Raw genomic sequence first — 24,630 nt, 5'->3', positions numbered from 1 at the left:
AGCTGAAAACAATGATGCCACATACGGGAAACAACCAATGACAATACAGGGGCGAAGACAGGAGATAAACCATAACAAAGGCACGTATCCAAAGTAAACAAAGTCAATGTCACTGAAGAACCAAAAGCATGCCTTCACTAAGAGCTCGTGCATCGGGCATGCGCTTTGAGCTCAGACTCCGAGCGCACTTCAAGTTTCCGAGCACGCTGCAACACTGCAGCGCTACCTCGAGGGGAAATCGTGATGTGCAGATATACAGAACATTCTAAAGGGTTCACAAACTTTCAAGCACCACTGTAGTGTGGAATGAAGGTTTAGATTTAATAAATGTACAAAATAACTTATTATAGTGTGCTGTGTGATGTGATCAGAGTTTGTGTGGTCCTACCATCTTCTTGCTTCTTCACAGTCAAATAAAGCTTAAAATTCTAACAAAATCAAACATCAAAAGCCCTTTTTTGTGCTTTGTTAAATATGTACACATTACTGCATATTTCATTAGATGAAGCCTCATTTTCATAAATAAATGTAACTTTTATAAATGGAAATAGTAAAATAGTTTGAGAGGGACTCTAGAATAAATTAATATTTATGAAATAACTTGTATATTTTGTAGTGTATTGTGTGAGGTGATTAGAGGTTGTGTGGCCCTACCTTCAATTTTCAGCTGGAGACTATAACTGCCTTTAGTACTCCCATTTGCATCAAAGATGTCTAAAGTGTATGTTCCAGAGTCGCTCCTCTCTGCACTGGTTAGTATCATAGTTTTATCATCTTTAACAAACTGCCATTTTGGGTGATTTGGTTTTGGTGGGTTACTTTGGGTTTTTCTATATTTTAAAATTAAACGATCGGTAGATGTCTTGTCTGTGATCTTTAGTTCAAACCCATACTCCAGGGGCATTTGTAGGTGCAGTCGTTGTCCCAGAGCTACATAACACAGACTACTCTCATTAAATCTACAGACAACAGGATCCTGAAACAGCAAACCTGCAGAAGAAGAAATATACGATCATGGTCTCATTATTCTACCACACTGAAATACACCCCGGATCCACTTAAATGACACTTTTATAACAGGAGAGCTGGATTCGGTATTCTGGTACAATTTTCAGCAAAGAACTGAACATGGAAATAAGTGTACATATTTGGTAATAATTACAAAGAAGTGTATTTATCTACTCCAAATTGATTGTCTTTTTGTTGGATTTTATACTAAAAATGGCATTTTACAAATCATAACAGCACACGCTGTTTCCTCTGAAGATTGTATTCATGGTGAAATTAATATTTTAATTCCAACATCAATTAAATGCAAAGCATCAAATTCACTAAGTTGGCTACACTGTTGAACTGCTTCACAGCTTGTGTTTTGTTACTTTTTTCAAGTTGGTATGATAAGTTGTAACGTATCGTAGACTGGAGGCGGATGCAGGTGCAGATCAAGGTCTTTATTAAACATTAAAAAAAAGCAAAGTAAACGCGGTCTTCACCGGGAAACGAGAACATTCGAGGGATGGAAACAAACGATACGACCGATACAACAACGACAACCAATATAACTATATAAACTATACAATACCGAGCCCCGTGCTCAGTAACCAAGGCGTTTAAATCCCAAACATAATCAAACTCAAAACATAGACACCTGTGGCAAATGAAAGTCACTTCAATAACTGCTCAGCAGGAAGCGAGCGAACCAAAACAAAGTCATGTGACTCATCCGAAGACGAGCCACTGTGTCATCTGCTGGCCGTGGCGTAACATAAGTAAAACACACATGAGTACATAGTGTCTGCTATATTTTTACTGCTCGGTTTAATTGTTTTAGAAGCACTGCCATTTTTCATGGGTTTTGGTCAGTACATAATCGCCAGTCTCAGGGAAAAACGTAGTACATGCAGACATAAGAACATAAGAAAATTAAGGAACTGTGAGACTTACCATCATTAGAAGTTGTGGAACTGATTACTGCAGTAGTAGGTTCTGAGGAATAAAATAAAATATATACTTGACCAGGAATGTGCAGAGAGTTCCTCAGGGGCTCAAATGAAAAAAGGGCTACATCACCAAAGAGCTAATTTGACCACTTTACTACTTCAACTAGTTTACTAACTTTAATTTAACTACATATTCTTATCATCCTGGTAGACATTGTAAACAGACTGTGTGTGGTCACAATTATGAATATGAGATTGACAATACTAATATAATCTAATGGTATTTTATTTTTACATTCATAGAAATAATTACAACAAAACGACAAGTTTTATTGGAGAGATGAATCCAAAGAATTTTAAAAGAAAATTTAAACATTATGAAATAAAAATACTTATTAAAAAACCTACAGTATTACCATCCACAACTGTAGTGACACAACCACTGTATGGCTCTTACTGTAAAAGTCAGTAAAACTATTAAGTTCACAATTAAATTTACATTTGGCAACAGGCCTTTATTTCCATAAAACCACAGCACTGCTTGCTGAATTAGCTTTTTAGTCTTAAAGCTCGTAATTTATTCCTTCTAAATTTCATTTAAAAACATAAATTGACATTTAAATGATCTTTTGTTACAATTATTTCATATCATTTAGGCTACAGGATTAAATGTGCAATATTAGTTAACAAGGGGTAAGTTACTCTATGTATATAGTATAACTATATTCGAGATGTTGAAAAGTGGGTCCATTATTATTCTGTGCTGCGACTCTGCTTTCAGGGTTTTTTTTATTATTTATTTATTGTAGTGTCCGTAAAAAGTTCTCCAACTGAACTAAATGGTTTTATTTATATAAAAAAGCTAAAGGACAGTGGGTGCGGTGCCACAGGGGGCAAGGGCAATCGGTGTATGGCTGAACAGAATACCGTGTAACACAGAATCTCACTCTTTGTAAACATATTATGCCTTTTTTGCAACTATCTGTCTCATATTAGCTCAGTTTTTTATTTATTTATTTATTTATTTATTTTACAAATGTTGATAAGGAAGCTGTCCCTTTTGCAGCCTCCTTCACATTTTCTTTAATTTTCAGCTGTCTCTATCTGTTTGGCATCGTGCCTTTACTGACTATATAACATGCATATAATATAACAAGGTTACTTGCATGTCTGGAACTGTAGCGAACTTGAGTAGCTAGTACATACCAACACATTCCCTCTCAATCAATTTGAAAACTACTGACAATAAGCATATAAAATGCTGCTAATACGGAAAAGGTTAGCAGAAGAGCTAGTGGTTTCAGCATACCTGTCTGTCTGTTGAAGTGAGACGCATCACCATAGTGTCGACAACGAGAATATCTGACTGCAGACTCAAGTTGGACAAATAAATAGGAAACTTCTCTGACTTTCTTTTGTTAATTTGCTTCTGTTTTGTGTACGCTCTCGTGTTAATTTGAATTCAAACACGTTTTACATAATATAATTGTTTATTAATTAATGTTGAGAGGGGCACTTTTAAATAATTCAGAAAAAGGGCAGGGGCTCGAGCCCCCAGAGACCCCCCCCCTTCTGCATGTCCCTGCACTTGATGTGTTTTTTGCACTGCATAATATCTGGTTATATGGAAATAAGAGCCATTCTATAAGTAGGTGTGTCCTAGCTTTTGAACTATGCTGTATTTATTTTATTCATTTGTTTTTAAGCCTGTCCCTCCTTCTTCTAACGCATAGGGGTGTAAGAGAATATAATATTATTTATGATTGTTCATTATTCATGATATCCTCTTTCTCTGATTGACAAATATGTCAGAATTTTTTTTTACCACATACTATACTCTAGTCCCATCTGTAGTTGAGACCAAATATGAACTTGAGTGATGTAGCTGAGGTTGAGGAACTATCAGCACCAGAATTGATACATCATGCTGACACTGCTACCATTTCTACCTCTAGCCATTTCTTATGTGTTTCGGGACTGAGCTTAACTTTTTCATTCTTAGTAAATATTCCCCGGATATTTGGCTGTATTTGCCAAGAAGAATGAGATAGACTCACCAGGACATGGGTGGAGTTCAGTGGTATTGTGATCACGGCTGACATGATTTTCTACATGGCAGGTGACATTTCCATGATGGTCTTTATTCAGTACAACAGTGCTGCTCCCGTTCTCCAGTTGAGGGAATGTGTTTAAATCAGAAGTCCAGTTGAAACAGAGGTTGTCTCCATCAGCAGAACAGTAAACTTTCATGACTCCAGGGAGCAAACAGCTGTACCACATATTTACTGAGGACACCTCAGCTGCAGATTAGAGATAAACACCTCAGGATGAATTACTGTAGAGGCCTATAAGTACTAAACACATTATCAAAGCAAAAATGCAGCAGCAAATCAGAAGCATAGCAACATTAATAATGCTAATTAATAATGTGTTTGTGTGTCCTTTCCTTAATTAAAAGGATATTTGGATTTTCCCAAAACGTTGATTATTCTTAGGATTATTATAGACTTTACCCTGAAACATGGCATGAAATATTTTCTATAACACGCCATGTTATTTTTTGATTACACAAGAAATAAATTATAGTCCAACAAGCATTCCTGTAAAATATTTATCTTGAGAGGTTCTTCACAGTTAAATAAAGATTTAAATTCTAATAATAACAAATACCTAGATTTTTGTATGTAGATGAAAATCTGAAAATTTCTGCATATCTAAGTAGATTAAGACTCATTTGCATAAATAAAAACTTGAGAGAGACTATACAGTGGTGCTTACAAGTTTGTGAACCCTTTAGAATTTTCTATATAACTGCATAAATATTGTAATGTATCCATAGCTGGAGGTGTGTTAAAATACATATACAGAGTGTCTTTATTGTAGAAGACAATCAAAATGCAATCCAAGGTGTCAAGCAAAAGTCAAAATCAAAGTCCAGGCAAGGTTTCAAACACAGTGAGGCAGAAAAATAGCAAACAAATCCAAATGATAGACAAAAAAGGGAAATTGGAAATAAAAGGCCAAAGGTCAATGAACAAAAAAAAAAACAATGGCAATGGTAAGGCAGATATCCCTGACAATACTTCACAATGTGTTGCATGAAGCACATGGCTTATAAACGTACAAACAGGAAGTGCAGCTAAAACTCAAGTGACGGCTTGCTCTGGTGGAGGGAGGAACTGTTCATGGACTGAGGTGTTACAAATATGACCTAACACACTAGATTTTCATACAAGTCCTGAAAGATGATGAAGAGAACCCAATTAAACAAATGAGACAAAAATAATTATACTTGGACATTTATTTATTGAGGAAAATTATTCAATATTACATATCTCTGAGTGGTAATACTATGTGAAACTCTAGGATTAGCAGTTTAATTTGAAGGTGAAATTAGAGTCAGATGTTTTCAATCAGTTTTATGACAATCAGGTGTGAGTGAGCACCCTGTTTTATTTCAAGAACAGGGATCTGTCAAAGTCTCATCTTCACAACACACGTTTGTGGAAGTGGATCATGGCATGAACAAAGGCAATTTCTGAGGACCTCAGAAAAAGAGTTGTTGATGCTCATTAGGCTAGAAAATGTTACAAAACCATCTCTAAAGAGTTTGTACATCAATCCACAATCAGACAGATTGTGTACATATGGAGGAAATTCAAGACCATTGTTCATCTCCCCAGGATTGGTCAACCTACAAAGATCACTCCAAGAGCAAGACGTGTAATAGTCCACAAGGTTACAAAGGAACCAGGGTTACTTCTAAGCAAATAAAGGCCCCTCTCACATTGGCTAATGCTAATGTTCATGAGTCTACCACCAGGAGAACACTGAACAGCAATAGTGTGCATGGCAGGGTTGCAAAAAGAACATTGCTGCCTGAAGTTTGCTAAAGATCACATGCACAAACCAGAAGGCTGTTGGAAAATGTTTTGTGGATGAATGAGACCAAAAGAGAATTCTTGGTTTCAATAAGCTGGGATATGTTTGGAGAAAGGAAAACACTGTGTTCCAGCATAAGAACCTTATCCCATCTGTGAAACATGGGGGTGGTAGTCTCATGGATTGCTTCTGATTTACTGCATTTGGGACTGGAAGGTTGGCCTTCATTGATGGAACAATGTATTCTGAATTATACCAGCAATTTCTACAGGAAAATGTCAGGACATCTGTCCATGAACTGAATCTCAAGAGAAAGTGGGTCATGCACCAAGACAGTAACCCTAAGCACACAAATCGTTCTACCAAAGAATGGTTAAAGAATTAAGTTAATGTTTTTGAATGGTCAAGTCAAAGTCCTGACCATAATTCAATAGAAATATTGTGGAAGGACCTGAAGCAATCAGTTCATTATGGAAACACACCAACATCGCAGAGCAAAGCTGTTCTGTACTGAGGAATTGGCTAAAATTCCTCCAAGCTGAAGTGAAGGACTGATCAACAGTTACCGGAAACATTTACTTGCAGATATTGCTGCACAAGGGGTTCACACCAGATACTAAATGCAAAGGTTCACATACTTTTGCCATGCAAGGATATGTAATATTGGATCATTTTCCTCAATAAATAAATGACCAAGTATATTGTTTTTGTCTCATTTGTTTAATTGGGTTCTCTTCTTTTACTTTTAGATTTTTTATGAAAATCTGATGTTTTAAGACATATTTATGCAGACATATATAACATTCTAAAGGGTTCACAAACTTTCAAGCACTATTGTAGTGTGAAATGTTTATATTTAATAAACGTATAAAATAACTTCTTGTATGATGTGATTAGAGGTTGTGTGGTCCTACCTTCAATGTTCACCTGGAAAGTATAACGGCCTTTAGTATTCCCGTTTGCATCAAAGATGTCTAAAGTGTCTAAAGAGACTCCTTCCATAAATGTTTTTTTTTAAAAGTTCACTATATCATCGTTGATATATCACTATATCAACGATTATACATTTTTCTTGGTAAAACAGTTCTTAAATGTATTTTTTGCTGAGTGTCTGCCATACGTTCCTGTGAATTTCTGTGATTTGAATGACAGTTGGCACTACTGTCAGAGCTGTTGCTATAGAAAAGACCTTCTAACCAATCAGATTAGAGAATTTAGCAGAATTCATTCATTCCCATCACAGTTTTACATTTGTAGAGAATTTAAATAGACTAATGTTAAAGTGCATTTTATAAAATTAAAAGATTTATGTGATTAGAGGTTGCGTGGTCCTACCTTCAATGTTCAGCTGGAGCGTATAACTGCCTTTATGATTCCCGTTTGCATCAAAGGTTTCTAAAGTGTATGTTCCAGAGTCGCTCCTCTCTGCACTGGTTAGTATCATAGTTTTATCATCTTTAATAAACTGCCATCTTGGGTCATTTGGTTTTGGTGGGTTACTTTGGGTTTTTCTACATTTTAAAATTAAACGAGTGGTAGATGTCTTGTCTGTGATCTGTAGTTCAAACCCATACTCCAGGGGCATTTTCAGGTGCAGTCGTTGTCCCAGAGCTACATAACACTGACTACTCTCATTAAATCTACAGACAACAGGATCCTGAAACAGCAAAGCTGCAAAGGAAGAAAAAAATCAGGAACATTCTTAATATTATTACACACTGATATTATTACACACCCCTTTATCCTCTAATAAATGACACTCCATTATTACAGGAGAGCTTGATTTTTTGTACTGGGTACTGTGCTACAGTCTTTAATAAAGAAAAGAAAATGGAAATAAGTGCACATATTTGGTGCAAATCACAAAGAAGCAATTTAAAAAGGTGTTTTCTTGATTAAAAGATAGATAAATGATATTTCAACAACCTGTTGTGTAAGTCTTTTTCTGAACATTATGTTCACAATGAAATGAGCATTTTGTTCACCAACATCATCCAAAGACTAGATTAATAATTATATATGAATTATGCAAAATTACACATAAATAAATGTATATTTAAAATCCAATAAAAATACATATTTCATATAGTGTATTGTGATCACTGATGAGATATTTTTGTCAGATCGCTCATCCCTAAATTGCACTGTTAAAACTGCACTTTCTTTAGACTCCTTTTAAAACTACATATTAACACTGATGATGGAAAAGAAAAGTCTGCACAGGGTTAAACAGTAGGCCAGTTCTGCATATCAACATGTCATTGTTTAATACATATTAGACCATTTATTGCCAGTGGAAGTCGTATTTTCCTTGGATATTATGGGGGTTTTTTTCTAAAACATTATTTTATTGATGAAATTTTTGTACTTTTGAAGTGCAGGAAGTGCTCATTAAAAGACGACTGATTTACTGATATCTGGTCTCACTTGTTTAACCTACATTTATTCTATTTGTCATTCCATAAAGCATAAACTGTACAACTGTACATGTTACAAATAAATGAATTGTGCATTTTGAGATGATAAAACCTACCCATGGCAGCTTTTGTGAAAATCAGCAGGATTCCAAAGATGACCTGTATTCTCATTTTGTCCAGAGAACAGTCCTCTCTGTACTTGTTAGAGATCTTAGTCGTGAGTGATGAGAAACTACAATAGCAAGATGAAGCTCCTTTTACAGTTCTAGTTATGCTTTACTGAGAAGTAGAGGAAGTTCCAAAGTTACTTTTATAACCGCTCACTTCCTGTATTCTAAGTTACTGGATAGAAAGAAAGAATGAAAGAAAGAAAGAGTGTGTTTAGCCGTAGAAAAGTCTTGATAGTTTATCCATAGAGTTGATCAATAAACAGCTCTCTGTTGCTGAGTGAAATGTGTTTCTTTATCAACGTAAAATATTTAAATTTATACTGCCTAGTTTCCTTGAATTGTAAGTGAGAACTCATTGCTTGTGCATTCAGCACCCCTGTGGTATGGTTGTCTTCAGTGACAAAATATTTTTCTCACACATACATTCATGGTCTATAAATACCACACAACAACCAAGTCATTTTGATCTCATCACAGTCACAAAAGCTGGACCGTGGTATAGGACCATGGTGTCTGATGCATGTTCAAAACAATGTTACTGTGAATGAACTTTTCATCACATATATATTATTACTAGATATATTAGAGATGCACCGATGTATTGGCCAATACCGATTATCTAAGAGGCTATTTTTCCCGCTATTGGCCGATAGTTTAAAAACATCCGATGATAAGGGCCAATTATATACTGACAATAAAAAGAGGGCGGGAAAACACATTGATTGTGTAAAGATGATGTCTCTTTTGTGGAATGATGACAAAACTGCAGTTTGTAAGCTCTGTAATCTCTGCACTGTTAAAAATTTTACACCGGAAATAGCAACAGTGAAGCACTGCTTCCCACTCGACCAGGACGAAAGAATGGGAATTTTTATGCAAATCCTATGTAAATTTGCACTTTCGCTTGGGCATTGTTTCGAATCAGGACAGCTGTCATTTGCTGCTATTGTCGTGTACAACAGCGCTTCACCTTTGTGCATTTGCTGAGAGTAGGCTAATGGTTGAGAGGCAGGAATTTGTCCAATATTTGCTGCACGCCTTTTATAAATCAACCAATTGGTGTGCAAGAAGGAAGGAAATACAGAGAGGGTTTAAAACAATGCAAATATGCACACACATAATGAAGTATTAGACTATAAACACATCATAATGAAACTAAAGCCAGATCTCAGACATTTTCGCAAATTTAGTCTGGATGCTTTTTTAATGTGCGAAATAGAGGACATGTCCAGGAAAAGAGGACGTACAGTATGGTCACCCTACCTTAGGCATAACACAAACTCCATCATTAAATAAACATCAATGATGAGACAGCCTACAGGGAGAAGGTGGAACTGCTAGTGACCTAGGAACAACCTGTGCACCAACATCAGCAAGACCCAGGAGCAGATCGTTGACTTCAGGAAACTGAGTGTGACCCACAGACCCATCTCCATTAATGGAACTGCTGTAGAGTCGACAGCTTCAAGTCTTAACACAAGACTTCTGTTGAGTCCTCCACACCTCACCCCTCATCAAGAAGGCCCATCACCATCAACATTCTGAGGAAGATCAATCTACATCCTTGGAGCAGTGGGTGGTCAGAAGAACTCAGAGCATCATTGAAACAGCTATCAGCCTATCATGAAGGACAAATATGACAGAAGATGTGTCATCACCAGCATCTGAAGCTTTTAGTTCCTTGGCCCATTGTTTAGTGTCATCTAGTTTCTGGTATTTGTGGGTTGTCTCCATCAGCAAAACAGTACACTTTTCTGACTTCAGGGAACAAGCAGGTACCACACTTTCACTAAGGACACCACAGCTGCCAATTATTGATTAACACATCAACAGAAATGGGAGGTCCTTATTGAACAACATATGCCCATTGCTGATTGGACATGGAACATGACTATCACAAGAACTTCGGCAGCTTTTCGGCACTCTCATACTCATATTAATGCCATGCAAAGTTGCCAGCAGATCTTAAATATCATTGTATAAATGCCATTGATAAATAAACATGAATAAAAGAATCAGTAGAGGCATTCTGGGAATTAAGAACAAAATTTATGCATAGGTATTTTTTAAAACCTTAAACTGTGCCATTAACTCATCTAGATTGGTTCAACAAAAACAGAGGAACAATTTATTTAACCAAGTTATGAAAAGTGTGTCAGCAAGTAGTCTGCTTCACATATATACACTTTTTTATATTGCAAATTGTAAGCTGAGTGCTTACTACCTTGTGTAATCGTCAAGTTTATTAATACTACCCACCCATTTGATCTTGAAATTCTGTAATTTTTTTAAACTTCCAATGCAAAAAAAACCTTAAAGGATAGGAATATCAGCAATCGACTGTTAAAGAATGATTGTGATATTCATTAGGTTTTTTTTTTTAATTGACCCTATTTGGTCTCAGTAACACCAACACTCCCTGATGACAACACCTTTATTTCTTTTATTTTTAGAACCAAGCACTGCAATTGCTCTCCATCAACCACACAAGCTGGGAGAATTATGATGCAAATAAATGGTCTACATGAACATGTTTGCATATGCAGGCAAGTGCGTTTCATCCTCTTTTCATTTTCCAGAGAAGGTAACAGTGCAACACTGTAAAACAACACTGCTTTATTCAAGAATAAATGTACTAACAGAGGCTCTGCATAGTTACAGGAATACTGTAGGTTTTCCATTAATCATTACAATATAATACAAAGATGCAAGTTTGAAATTGACAATGCAACCAAGGCAATTTGAAATATAATACATCTATCTATACACATTCATAGCCTAAAAAAAAAAATCTGACTTGGCTGACGCTTTTTCTGCCCATGTGTTTAGCAAGAGTGTAAACATCAGGTGTCAATTCTTAAGGCATGATTTCACACACAATTTCACAAACTGAAAGTTTTACACATCATAAGCTGAAAATCCATTTACACCTGAACAATTTTAGACATTTTAACCATTCATTTTATCCATGTAACATTTTTTAAATGGTAGAAAACAACCTCGTAAAATAATTTACACACTTATGTACAGCACTTGACCACAGTGACAAGGCGTCATTTTGTTTTAAATTGAGAAGCAGAAATGTTGGTTTTGAAAGATGGAGCAACTCAAACAGCAGTGTGAGAGCTGTCCATGAAGCCACAGCTGTGTCTTAAGTTCAACACTTAAAACCGCAAAAAGGAAGATCCTATTTATTTTCTCTTCATTAGTGAAATGATAGTGAGTCCCAAATGCCTTTGGGGAAAAAAAACCTAGGAACTCAGCACTCAATACACAGTTTCATTTCATTATGTAGAATGGACGCAAAATGGCAACTGCAAAACATTACATCATTACATTTAAATAGAAAATTACATAAATTCATTCATTCCTCTTTGGTACCCACTTTATGTAACACTAACCACTGTGCTTGTATGCAGCCTAAAAGATTTAGTATTTAGGTAATCAGATACTGAAATAGTTTTGTTTTGGGTAAGAGATGAGTGTGTATAGGTGGAATGTCACCAACAGCTACTTCCTCTACCAGAACGACCTTGCAATAAAATACATGCCGAGACAGGCTAAGAGTGTGTCCCTTATTGACCATGCTGGACCTGTGAGTACACACACTCTTCTTGGACTTTGGGCATCACGCTCTTTTTTTGGTCAGGCATGTTAAACACCAGGTTCCCATACTGCACCTCTTCCTCATTCTTCTTCTGGTTCCTCTGGCTGGGATGAGTGACCACCGTGGCATACTCCATGTCCTTGTCCTGAGCTTGTGCTGGATCACAAGACATCACCACACAAAGAAATCAGTGATGGTTTTGCTTTTAAAATAATATGTACTAATGTACATAGCATTAAGCGGGCTTTTAACTTATAAAAGGGTAGAAACCATAACTGTTTCCGCTTAATTAAGAACATCTTTACACCTGCTCGTTTATGCAATTGCCTAATCAAGTGGCAGCAGTGCAATGCATAATGTCAAGCAAATACAGGTCAAGCGCTTGAGTTAATGTTCACATTAAACATCTGAAGGATGTCATTTCAGTGACTTTGACTGTGGCAAGGTTATTGGTGCCGGATGCAATGGTTTGAGTATTTCAAAAACTGATCACCTGGGAGTCTCTGGAGTTTACAGAGAATGACGTGAAAAACAAAAAACATCCACTGAACGGCAAATCTGTGAGTGGAAATGTTTTGATGAATCGCAAAGTCAGACTGATCAGACTGGTCCAAGCTGACAGGAAAGCTGCAATAACTACAGTCAATTTACCACTTTTTACAGCCGTGGTGAGCAGAAAAGCATCTCAGAATACACAAGACATCATGCATTGTGAAGCTGTACAAGAGAGATACTCTACAACAGCAGAAGACCAGATCAGGTTCCACTCCAGTCAGCCAAAAACACATCTGAGGCCAGAGTGGGATCAGGCTCACAGAACTTATTGAGTTAAAAAGGTTTATGTCGTTGAGTAATTTTTTGACTAAAAAGGCAGACAGAACTTTATAATGCTGAGGTCACAATATTACATATAAAGGGTGCTATATAAGTAATTTTTAAATTATTATTATTTTCTCTGGGCCAACATCCAACATTGCTATTAGTCTTCTGTTGTCACAGGACAAATGTGACCAAGTATGAGAGTTACTAGGCTCCTTTTAAACAGGCAACATCTTAAGTAATTAGATTGTGTTTATACTGGTCAAGTTTATCCTGTATTTGCAGGGACTGTAAAACCCATGATCCTCGTGTCCAAATAATATTCAAGTTTTACATTTACATTTATTCATTTAGCAGACACTTTTATCCAAATACTGTATAAGTAAAGCAATATCTCAAATGGAGAACGATACAAGTAGTACTACCATACAAGATTTTTAATTGAGTTCTAGAGTAGCAAAGTGTGCAGAGTAGAGGTGTAAGAGCCAGTGAAAGCACAGTGGGTTTTTTGTTTGTTTGTTTTTTAATCTTAGGGGTTAATTAAGTGTTCACAGGATTTCAAGCTTGCCTTAAAGAAAAATCATTAATGGCAACAAAACTGCTTTTGTTATCATAAATGTCTAACTTGGATGAGCAAGAATTAAATACACGTACATGAATATGGACACTTTTTGCAGCTATGCCTAACAACTTTCTAGTGAAAAGGTTTATTTACTAGTTGGCCAAAATGAGCTAAAAGCTTTAGCCAAGGCATAGCTGAGGAAGGTCAAGCATTAAAATTAAAAGAGTTTGAACTAAAACTGATGTAGGATTGAGTCATAATGGGCAACAATTCAAACTGATCCACACTGCTGGGATTGGAGACGCTTGTAATTACACTCTTAATTATTTAATTACAAATCCAAGTTAATTTGGAGTCAAAGCAAGTTTGACAAATCTTCTATGGCACTTTATACACTATTAATTTGTGTAATTAAATTCCTACATAATCTGCAGATTAGTCAGTTCCCTAGCTCAGAAGATTTGGTTAAAATCTTAGTTGAAATGTAAAAGATCTAATCAGACATGATTAAGTATTATAGCTGCACAACCAATAACACTAAACACTTTAAACAGCATTAAATAGTTTCAGATTTCAAATTTCCTTATTGTAGTATGCTTCCATACTGATAATCCAATCCCTACCCAATTTTGTGTGTATTAAATCCATGTAAGGTGTTTGGATTAATGAAGTACATATTTGACTGAAGTGTGTTAAAGTCTTACATGTAGTTGGTCTTGTCTCTGTCTTGTTCGTGGGTAAATGGGTGATGTCTGCATACACAAGCTCCTTGCCATCCTGAGAAGGGGCTGTCAACAAACCACACCCACACATCTATTAAACTCCATAGAGTCACTGAGAAACACACTCACCGTCCACTTTATTAGAAACTCCTGTACACCTGCCACATGATTAGCAATTATAATTATAATTACAATCAGCCAATCATGTGGCACAACGCATAAGATCATGCAGATACAGGATACTGAGCTTCCATTAACATTCACATCAAAAAATAAAAGTGATTTCAGTGAGTTGTATCCCCCCCCCGGTAGGCTGATCTGTGACATAAAAAAATAAATAAATAAATACTTTGACCATAGCATGTCTATTAGTGCTAGACTAACAATGGTTAGAGTATTTCACATCATTTTGTGCCAACTCTAGAGATTGCTGCGTGTGAAAACCACAGGAGATCAGCAGTTTTTGAATTACTCAAACAAGAGCCATGCCATGGTCACTGAAATCACATTTTTTTTCCCATTCTGACTTCAGTTCATTTCTGAAGATTAACTGAAACTCTTGTCCTGTGTCTAGAGGATTATATGCATTGTTCTGCTGCCACATGATTGGCTGGTTGGACAAGTGTTCATGTTAAGCCATGTAAAAAAAATAAATTGTAAAAAGTGTACCCTTCTGACCTTTTTTCCATAGGCCTAGTCTCTTGTATATGTAGAACGCTAAGACCGATAGTACAATGAGAAGCACACAAACCAAGCTCAGGATAATCAGAGTGAAATCTACAAGAAGATTGAAAACAAAAACATTTCAGACATTTAAGGTAGAGTTAGCTTTCAAGGAGTAAAGAAAAATTCAAGCCATGACATTAACAATGAGTTTGCCAAAACAAATTGAATTGTATAATTTTTTGTTTGTTTTCTATTATATATAACTTTACCACATTTTATTACATAGTAGGTCCTCTCTGATTCAGTAACACATGACTTTGCTCATCTCTGACCTTATCTATTAACCATGAGGTCACCGTTGTCATTTTGGAAGCAAGTGAAGCATCACTAATATATATTCTAATGACAAGCTCTACATAGAAATATATGCAAATATATAAAAATGTTCCGAGTTGCCACTTTATGGGCAACACTGGAAGGATTTGTTTTGTTTCTTTGAATAAACAGAAGTAGTGGAATAAAACAGTAGAAATGCTGACATCGTAAGCATGGTCTGTGAATTCTGACTCCGATGGTTCATAATTAGTCACAACTAGAGATGTTCCTGGAACTGTTTAGGCTTAATTCAATATAATATACCGAATATAATGGCTTTTTAGTAAACAATATGGGAGAAGACACTGCAAATCACTCTTAGCCTTTGTGTAGAAATCACACCTTGTAGAATATTTGAATAACTCACTGTATTTGTAAACAACCTAATCATCATACGTACATGTTACCATGCTTAGACATGGCCCTTTGTATGGTAAACAAATGCACTTTTCTGTCAGAAATTTAAAATACTTTGTGTGTCAAGGATGTAATAAAATGTGTTAGGGGTCTAATAAATTATTATGAGAAGTGGATGAGTTAGAATAGAGTGAGTTTGCTTGCATCAAATCATGTCACACACCAATGACCTCAGAGTCTCGGAAAGTATGAGCATTGACAATAATGCTGATGATTCATCGTTGTTACTGTTGCTTAATTTATTATTTTTTTAAAAAAGACAGACTCACTGGGACATGAGTGGAGTTCAATGGAATTGTTTTTATGGCTGACGTGATTTTCGACATGGCAGGTGACATTTCCATCATTATTTTTATCCAGTACGAGAGTGCTGTTCTCATTCTCCAACCGTATGGTTGATTCAGAAGTCCAGCTGAACTGGAGGTTGTCTCCATCAGCAGAACAGTGCACTTTCCTTACCTCAGGGAACAAGCAGTTGTACTGGATGCTCACTGAGGACACCTTAGCTGCAGATTACAGATGACAGAATATAGAAATAAAATAACTATTGTTAATGATTTCCTCACCTCCTGCTTCCTTTCGGTCATTGCTAACACCTAATCTTGAATATGGATATTCCTACAGTATGAGGATGGTTTCTCCTTGATAATCTGATCAGTCTTATAATGTAACATGACAGCTGAACAGATTAGTTTAAATGGATAAATTTCTACACAGCTGAAGGAGGGAACTTAAATTAAGAGCAATGTTCATGAGTTTCATTTGACATTTAATAAATTTAAAAAAGAGAAATTGAAATAGATTTTAAAAATTTCATGAAAGGAATAAAACACTTGGGGCATGCTGTTGTGGGAAAATAATCAACTACGGGGTGACGACTGTTACCACGTCAAAGTACTTTTCACTTTTTATCTATTTATAGTCACATTTAATGAGTTAAATGTTCAACATCTGCCAAACAACTTGGTTCCTGTTATCACTTAAATGTTAAATGCCACACTTATATAGTGCTTTTATCCAAAGCGCTGTGTCTCATTGTGTCTCTGTGTCTCATTCACCCATTCACACACACACTCACACACACACTCACACACTCACACACCAATGGTAGCAGAGCTGCCATGCAAGGTGCTAACTTGCCTTTGGGAGCAACTCAGGGTTCAGTGTCTTGCCCAGGGACACTTCGGCATGTGGAGTCACGTGGTCCAGGAATCAAACTGCCAACGCTACGATTAGTGGACATCCTGCTCTACCACCTGAGCCACAGCCACCCCCCTTATGTTATAGCAGCTATAAACAGTTGTTCCTTCACCAACCTCTTTTTTTTTTTTTTTAATCTCTCTTTAAGTTACTAAGACAAAAATGTGCTATAAAAATGTGCAGACACTGGAGACTCCTTCCATAAATGTTTTTTTAAAAAAAGTTCTCTTACAGAAACTGTATCACTATATCAACGATTATACATTTTTCTTGGTAAAACAGTTCTTAAATGTATTTTTTGCTGAGTGTCTGCCATACGTTCCTGTGAATTTCTGTGATTTGAATGACAGTTGGTACTACTGTCAGAGCTGTTGCTATAGAAAAGACCTTCTAACCAATCAGATTAGAGAATTTAGCAGAATTCATTCATTCCCATCACAGTTTTACATTTGTAGAGAATTCAAATAGACTAATGTTAAAGTGCATTTTATAAAATTAAAAGATTTATGTGATTAGAGGTTGCGTGGTCCTACCTTCAATGTTCAGCTGGAGCGTATAACTGCCTTTATCATTCCCGTTTGCATCAAAGGTTTCTAAAGTGTATGTTCCAGAGTCGCTCCTCTCTGCACTGGTTAGTATCATAGTTTTATTATCTTTAACAAACTGCCATTTTGGGTGATTTGGTTTTGGTGGGTTACTTTGGGTTTTTCTATATTTTAAAATTAAACGATCGGTAGATGTCTTGTCTGTGATCTTTAGGTCAAACCTATCCTCCAGGGGCAGTTGCAGGTGCAGTTGTTGTCCCAGAGCTACATAACACAGACTATTCTCATTAAATCTACATACAACAGGATCCTGAAACAGCAAACCTGCAGAGGAAGAAAAAATCAGCAGCATTTTGTAAATATTATTACACACTGAAACACATCCCTGGTCCACACTTTACTCCATTATTACAGGTGATAAGTTTACTGGGAACACTCTTCCCTCTCTGTTCCTTTGTTAACACCTTTTCCTCTTTGTACCTCTGTAACTTTTCCCAACCAGGTACAGACAGATAAAGCCCCTCATCACTTGCATATTCCTTTGTCTCCCTGAATACCATCGTTTACATACCTTCCCGAACAAAATCTGCTCACATTCCTATGACTTCCTGAATACCATATACGGAATTGTTCCTCTCTTACTTTGAGATGCTTCCTGTTAAATGTTAAATATGCCCTTCCACCTAGCCAATCAATAGTTAACCCATTGTCTCTATTGTGTGTCAAGCATGATATATACTCTGCCTTTCTTTGAATAAATGAGAGATCTTGCCATTTGAACTTTGTGTATCTGTGTGTCATTTGGAAAACTCTGCCCAGCGCTTGGTATGGGAAGTGTGTAATGGGGCGAGGGTGCCTTTCTTGTGTATGTTCTCTTTCTCTTTTCCGAACATCGCATCCCTCAATTCGCAAAACAATTTTCTGGGGGCTTGTTCCGGGTTATCGATTCACAAATCCTAACAGGAAATCTGGAATTCAGTGCTATGGTACGATTTCTAAATCCAGAAATAATTTTTCCTTGAGTATTTTTAGTTTGTATTCTGCTTAAACGACAACCAAATCTAATAAAAAGTGAATTACTTTCACAGTTTAATGAAAACATAGTGGCAAATTAGCCAAACTGCGAAGTCGGTCTAAAACTAAATCTAAAAGCTTTACCAAAAAGAAAGAGAAATAATTTAATACCATGTGTAAGCATACTATGAAAGTAGCCATCTTGCTACTCAAATTGTAAACTTCTGTATTTTTAGGATTAGCCCTCAGTGTAGAACGTGTGCAGTGCTTGGGGTTTAACATAACTGCAAATAACTGCACTTTAATAAGATGATGAGAGATCATCATGAGAATACCATGTACTAAAGTCTGAAACTGGAAGTGATTAGTTAAACGTATAATATTATTGTTTAGTGGAAAAGCAAAGAATTGCTAGCAACGTGCTAAACTAATGTTGTCCAGCCTGGCAAACTATATCTTTTACTTCACAGATTAAAGGCAGGCAAATATCACTCTGTGTTTCTGTAGTTGATATATTTTTATACCAGCATGGCATCTATGAGATTTTCTTTTACTATGCTATAGCACTATATTCAATACAATCCCAGGAAATGTTATTTTTCTAGATTTCTGTACAAGATCAATACATTTCTTTAATGTTCAGAAACAGCACTTCACTTTTTTAATCTGAATAATATTAGTAGGCGCAATGAGGGTTGTGAAAGCTGTTCAGAAAATGTGGGTCAAAATGTAAAACATTACACATTGTAAAACAGTACAGCAAATCCTCATTTAAAAAAGTAACAATTTCTATAACTATTAAGAAACCTACCTGATGCAGCTCCTGTGAACATCAACAGGATCCCAAAGACGTCCTGCATTTTTTTTTTCTCTCGCTAAGTCCAGAGAAGAGAGGTAAAAACACCCAGAAGCCCACAAACCAACTGAAGGGAAATGTACACTGCTTTGGGAAACCGTGCAGACAGGGTGAAGCTGTGGGTAATGTTTTACATGACAAATAACATTCTTGTGAGGAAAAAAGAGGAAGAAAGATTGCATTTCTGCAATGGCCCACTTCCTGTTTTCTTACCTAATGAAATGGATAGAATGGTACAAGTGGTTTCAGTACTTCATGCCTAATTTACTGGTACATTCTACTTTAATATGTGTGTCAAAATATTCATATAAGTTTTATCTGGAAAGCCACAGACCTATACTATTATATTTTACATTATATTCATCTTTCGTTTAGCTTGGTATTTAAAATGTGCTTATTAGTACCATGAATTTTGCACAATTAATTTCTTAAGCTGGGTTAATAAGTTGCCTTAAAAGTAGAAATTGTTTATTATATAAGGAATAAGACATAATGGGGCATGCTGCTAAAGGAAAATCATTAATGATGTAGTGGTGTGATTAAGTTGAGTTACTGTTACCAACCCAAATTGGATTATTTTCTTTTAGCAGCCTGTTTCCTTGTGTTATTCTTCTTACACCACAGCATTTTGACAGCAATTTCATTATTAATCAAATGATGCTTCATGTTTTTCTCCATTTTTAAACATTCTATATTGTGTAACAAGTTAGTTTCTTTCATCACATCGCTAAAGCAGACATTAATAGTAGTTCCCTCTGGAGCCTGTCTTTTTCTCTCTCTCTTAAAGTCAGTAAAGCAAAAGGTGAACTCAGTGAGTATATTAGACTCCTTCCATAAATGGTACAGAACAGTCTACTTACAGAAAGCATCACCATATCAACCATTAGTTTTTTTCTTGTTAAATGACAAATTCGTTTAGTATTATTATAAGGACCATCCACCATACAAGTCCCAGTGTAAGTTGGTCCTATAGAAACGATAACATAGTAGAACAGGTGCATTACTATAAACCATTTGAATTACAAATGATCGGTTTATAATACTAAAAAAAAACAAAGAGTGAACTAATAAAACATTTCACAGGGAGAACAGTGAATGGAGAGAGCAGTTTTGAGGGAAATATTACTCCAGTAAGGAGTCTCACAACTGTGTTTTTTTCTTTGACTAATTGCAGACATGACAATGATGACTGAACACCCACCTACAGACAGGAAGAGTTATAGAGTGATTTATCTACAGTTTCTTAAAAATGTCTAAACATTTTGATTTAGTAATAGCTACATTTCACAATAGTAGGTTTGCTTTTTGAAGAAAACTGTTAGGAAAGCTGTCCCAAACCCAGCCCCAGACACTTGTCCGCTATGGCCCGCTATTTAAAAAATGTTTCATTCAGCTGCACAAGATGAGACAAGGATTTTAAAAAAATTGCTTTTGTCTTAACAGTCTGTTTACCTGTTCCCACAGTTATTTTTGTTTTCCATCCATCCATCCATCTTCTACCGCTTACTCCTCTTCGGTGTCACGGGGAACCTGGAGCCTATCCCAGGGAGCATCGGGCACAAGGCGGGATACATCCTGGACAGGGTGCCAGTATTTTTGTTTTCCTTTAAAGCTAAATAAAATATAAATTAAATCTTTGGCAGAATGAATTCTGTTGTGACCAGCGTTGTGTGAACGAATGCTTTTGGAGCTCCGGGTTGCACATCACTTTAAGGTGCAAGACTCAGGACATGTCCAAAATCCATAATCAAAAGCCAAGAAAAATATCCGTACTACCCTACTACACAGTAGGCGAAAAGCAGTATGCCAAACGAGTAGTAGGTATGTCCAAATTCTCAGTATTCATAAAACAGTAGGCGAGAAATACATGGATGACCTACTGCTTCCACCTCAACTCTGCAGTATGGAAGCAATGGACACTATGGATACTGCGCTATCCCATATTGCAATGTGACTGAATCCACGCCGCGTAGTACGTCCGGATTGTATTCATGCATACCACTTATACTGATCAGTACATACTGTATCAACAGCCAAGCAATAGGGACTGAATCAAAAGCAGTAGGTACTATCATAGTATGCGATTTCGGACAGAACCAGTGTATCCAAAAAACAAGAAGCAAGGACAAATCCAGAGAGTAGTCAAAATAATCAACACAAAGTTAAAATACAGGTAGAGAAACACAAAACAATTGTTCAGAACTTTGTTTGCAGTCAGGCATTATGTGAGGATTATATTGTCCATGGACAGGTGAATTGTCTGTGATGGATGCGACAGGCACTTCATGATCATCATCATGTACAAATACATGTCTGGGAAATATCATTTATATTGTCAGGGTAATATCATTTATATACAGTGGGGGAAATAAGTATCGGACACTTCAACATTTTTTTCAGTAAATATATTTCCAATGAGGCTATTCACATGAAAATTTCACCAGACATCGTTATTAACTCAAGAAATCTGGAAATATAAAAAAAAATCACAAAATGAAAGTCCATAAATAAAGTTACGTGTAATAAAGTGGAATGACACGCTAAGAAAAAACAGTTCTCCAAGGCAAGGTAAGGAACCAGTTGAAATCTGCAAGTAATTATACACCCTATCTGTTCAAATTAATATCAGCTGGGTTAGTAAATTGATAGTCTATAAAAAGGCTTTTTGTTAACAAGGTGTGACACAAGAAACATCTCATGATGGGTAAAAAGAGATCTCCCAAGACCTTCACAACCTTATTGTTGCAAAAACATATTGATGGAATCGGATGTAGACGTCTTTCAAAACTTCTGAATCCTCCAGTAAGCACCATTAAGGTCATTATCCGCAAGTAGAAGCAACATCACTCTGTCATCAACTGGCCATGCACAGTAGCTCCTCGTAAGATTTTTGACCAGGGAGTAAGAAAAATAGTCAGAAACTAGAACAAGATCCATGGACCACTCGGAAAGAGCTCCAGAAACACTTGGAGGCAGCAGGTGCCATCATCACAGAAAAAGCAATAGGCAATGCACTCCACTGCTCACCCTCGCCCCTCAAGACATCGCTCTACTGATGTCAGCACTCACTTGGTGGAACTACATTTTTAAGATTTTTCATCCCATAATGAATAAACTTTACAAACAATGTTGCAAATTGATCAAATTATGCATTTTGAGAAAATGAAACCTACCCATCGCAGCTCCTTTGAAAATCAAAAGGACCCAAAAAATGACCTGTATTCTCATTTCGTTCAGTGAAATGTCCTCTAACTAGAGATATTGGTCATGAGTGGTCAACTACAATGGCAAGATGAAGCTCCTTTTACAGCACTGATGAGAAAGAGGCAGAGGAAGTAGCATAGTTAGTGTGATAACCACTAATTTCCTGTATTCTAATGGACAGAAAGAATGAGAAGGACAGAATGTTTCAACGAACCATTTCGGTAGCTAAGGAGGAAATTTAGATGTGTTGAGCCGGTACATTAAAGAAATATTAGTAGTGCATTCATAGAGTAGTGCATTCACAATAAACATCTATCTGTTGCTGAGCAAAATGTATTTTAAATGTGCATGACCTAACTACTCTGACTTGTAAGTGAAAACTCATCAACTCAAACATCAGTCCAGAACAAAACTCAATAATCAGACCATCTATAGACAAAGAAAAAACAACAACAAAAAACACCGGATTCCATGCACCAATGGAATCATTTGTGCATGAAAGAACACATTTCAGGGAGCAAGACTAAGCTAAGGGTGGCACAGGTAGTGTTACTGCCTCACAGCTGTGCCCCACTCTGTATCACTGTGGGTTTCATTCGGGTTCTCAGTTTTCCTCTCACTTCCTACCAGCACATTCCTCCTGTAGATGGTTTGGTTACAGGAAATTGCCTCTATGTTTAATGTTAAAGGGTCATGAAACCTCCCTCTTTCAGCTCAAGTCTACCTCTCAATGTCTTTGAAAAATGCAGCTTAAATGGGCGTGGATGGCTGTGCGAAGAAGGGAGGGAGAGTGGGTGTGGCAGCGAAAAGCAGGCAAGGAAGAAGGGGGCGGGCCTTCAGAACACTCAAAAAAAGATGGATAGTGAGAAAAAGTTTGCAGATGAGACAGAGGTCTTCTCTCCACCTGAATCCCCAGGGCTAAATAGAAACACAATAGATAGCAGTACAGGTCCTCTGCCCTATCTATTTGAACCATTAACCCCTGGTGTGACTGTGGACAAAAACATCAAATAAAACCGGAGGCAGCACCTGTTTGGAATGCTAGTTGGAATGCTAGTTAACTAATAGGCTCGAGCTTTTCACGAATAAAACGCGAAGGTTATTCCCTTCAACACGGATTCTCGTTGTATAGTTTTACATGCAATGGCCCGCGGAGCTTTAATATTATATATATGATATTATATTATATATTTTATGTACAGTTTTTATAATATATTTTATTATAGCTTTCCTCGAGCCAGAGGCAGCGCCTGCTCTGAGGCAGTGTCTGAATTGTAGCTAGCTAATAGGCTTGAGCTTTTCACAAATAAAAGGTGAAGGCTTTTCCCTTCAACGCGGACTCGTTATATAGTTTTACATGCGATGGACCGAGGATCTTTAAGCAGTTTAATTAGCTCAGAATGCAAGTAAAACTGTCATGGTTAAAAATTAGACACATACGTCATTTGAAGGGAGGGAAAAGTCCTCGGGACTGAGTACCGCATCATTGTGTAGACTCAAACTGCTTTCATGAGCAAGTCCGAAGTCCACCTTTCTCCAATTCTCATAGCTCTCCCGAGAAAACACACTCGAACTCTTACACCACTGAAACAAACACTTGCGATCCATTTGAACGCTTCTCTCATGTACTACATCTGTAGGAAAGCACCACGTGCTGTCGTGAATAATTAAGAGACAGCATCTTCTCATAGTATAAGAACACGCAGTCTCATGAATAATTATGAGACACGAACTACTATAGTACATTGCCAGGTCACTGCCTGTGACATGTGACAGGACGAGATTTTAAACCAGGAAGATGAAAATGGCAGAAAAAAACTCGAAATTAACCAGTTTTCTCCAACAATTAAAATTAACAGATGCTAACATTGTCTTTTATGATGTGCGATAAGAACACCTCTGTTAAAATCTCAGAAAATGTAGTTTAGTGTTTCATGATGCTGTTTTGTTCGTGTGTGTGTGTGTGTGTGTGTGTGTGTGTGTGTGTGTGTGTGGTGCCCAGGGATCGCGATGGCATTTGTGCAGTGTTCCGGGCATTGGCTTCAGATCCACCATGACCCTGACCAGGAAAAAAGCAGCTACTGTGAAGATGAATGATTAAAAATAAATAAATAAATTATGTGAGGGTGCCAATAATTGTAAAACCAGAATTTCTGCAGATTTTGTAATGCTTTTATTTATTTATTTTTAAGTGTTGCAGTAAATCTCTAAAGATATTCCTATATGTTTGAGCT

At 36.7% G+C, this 24,630-nt stretch overlaps 1 protein-coding gene across 1 annotated transcript in view; it reads right to left on the bottom strand.

Moving 5' to 3' along the window:
- LOC128616824 (uncharacterized) overlaps window positions 1-22,814 on the bottom strand; it is a 60,432-nt gene extending 37,618 nt beyond the window's left edge. Inside the window, exons 1-11 of the mRNA XM_053639648.1 lie at window positions 19,148-22,814; window positions 17,311-17,646; window positions 15,847-16,083; window positions 14,789-14,896; window positions 14,102-14,185; window positions 11,993-12,172; window positions 8,356-8,493; window positions 7,158-7,493; window positions 3,998-4,240; window positions 1,945-1,986; window positions 655-990 (exon numbers count right to left, since the gene is read on the bottom strand). Of these exons, the coding sequence (XP_053495623.1) occupies window positions 655-990; window positions 1,945-1,986; window positions 3,998-4,240; window positions 7,158-7,493; window positions 8,356-8,493; window positions 11,993-12,172; window positions 14,102-14,185; window positions 14,789-14,896; window positions 15,847-16,083; window positions 17,311-17,646; window positions 19,148-19,196 (2,089 nt within the window). The 5' untranslated portion in view covers window positions 19,197-22,814. The remainder of the gene's footprint in view (window positions 1-654; window positions 991-1,944; window positions 1,987-3,997; window positions 4,241-7,157; window positions 7,494-8,355; window positions 8,494-11,992; window positions 12,173-14,101; window positions 14,186-14,788; window positions 14,897-15,846; window positions 16,084-17,310; window positions 17,647-19,147) is intronic.
- Window positions 22,815-24,630: the final 1,816 nt, after the last annotated feature.

This window comes from Ictalurus furcatus, chromosome 2 (genome assembly GCF_023375685.1).
Source record: "Ictalurus furcatus strain D&B chromosome 2, Billie_1.0, whole genome shotgun sequence".
Taxonomy (NCBI): Eukaryota; Metazoa; Chordata; class Actinopteri; order Siluriformes; family Ictaluridae; genus Ictalurus; species Ictalurus furcatus.
The sequence above is the reverse complement of the archived record's forward strand: the minus strand, read 5'-3'. Positions and strand labels throughout refer to the sequence as shown.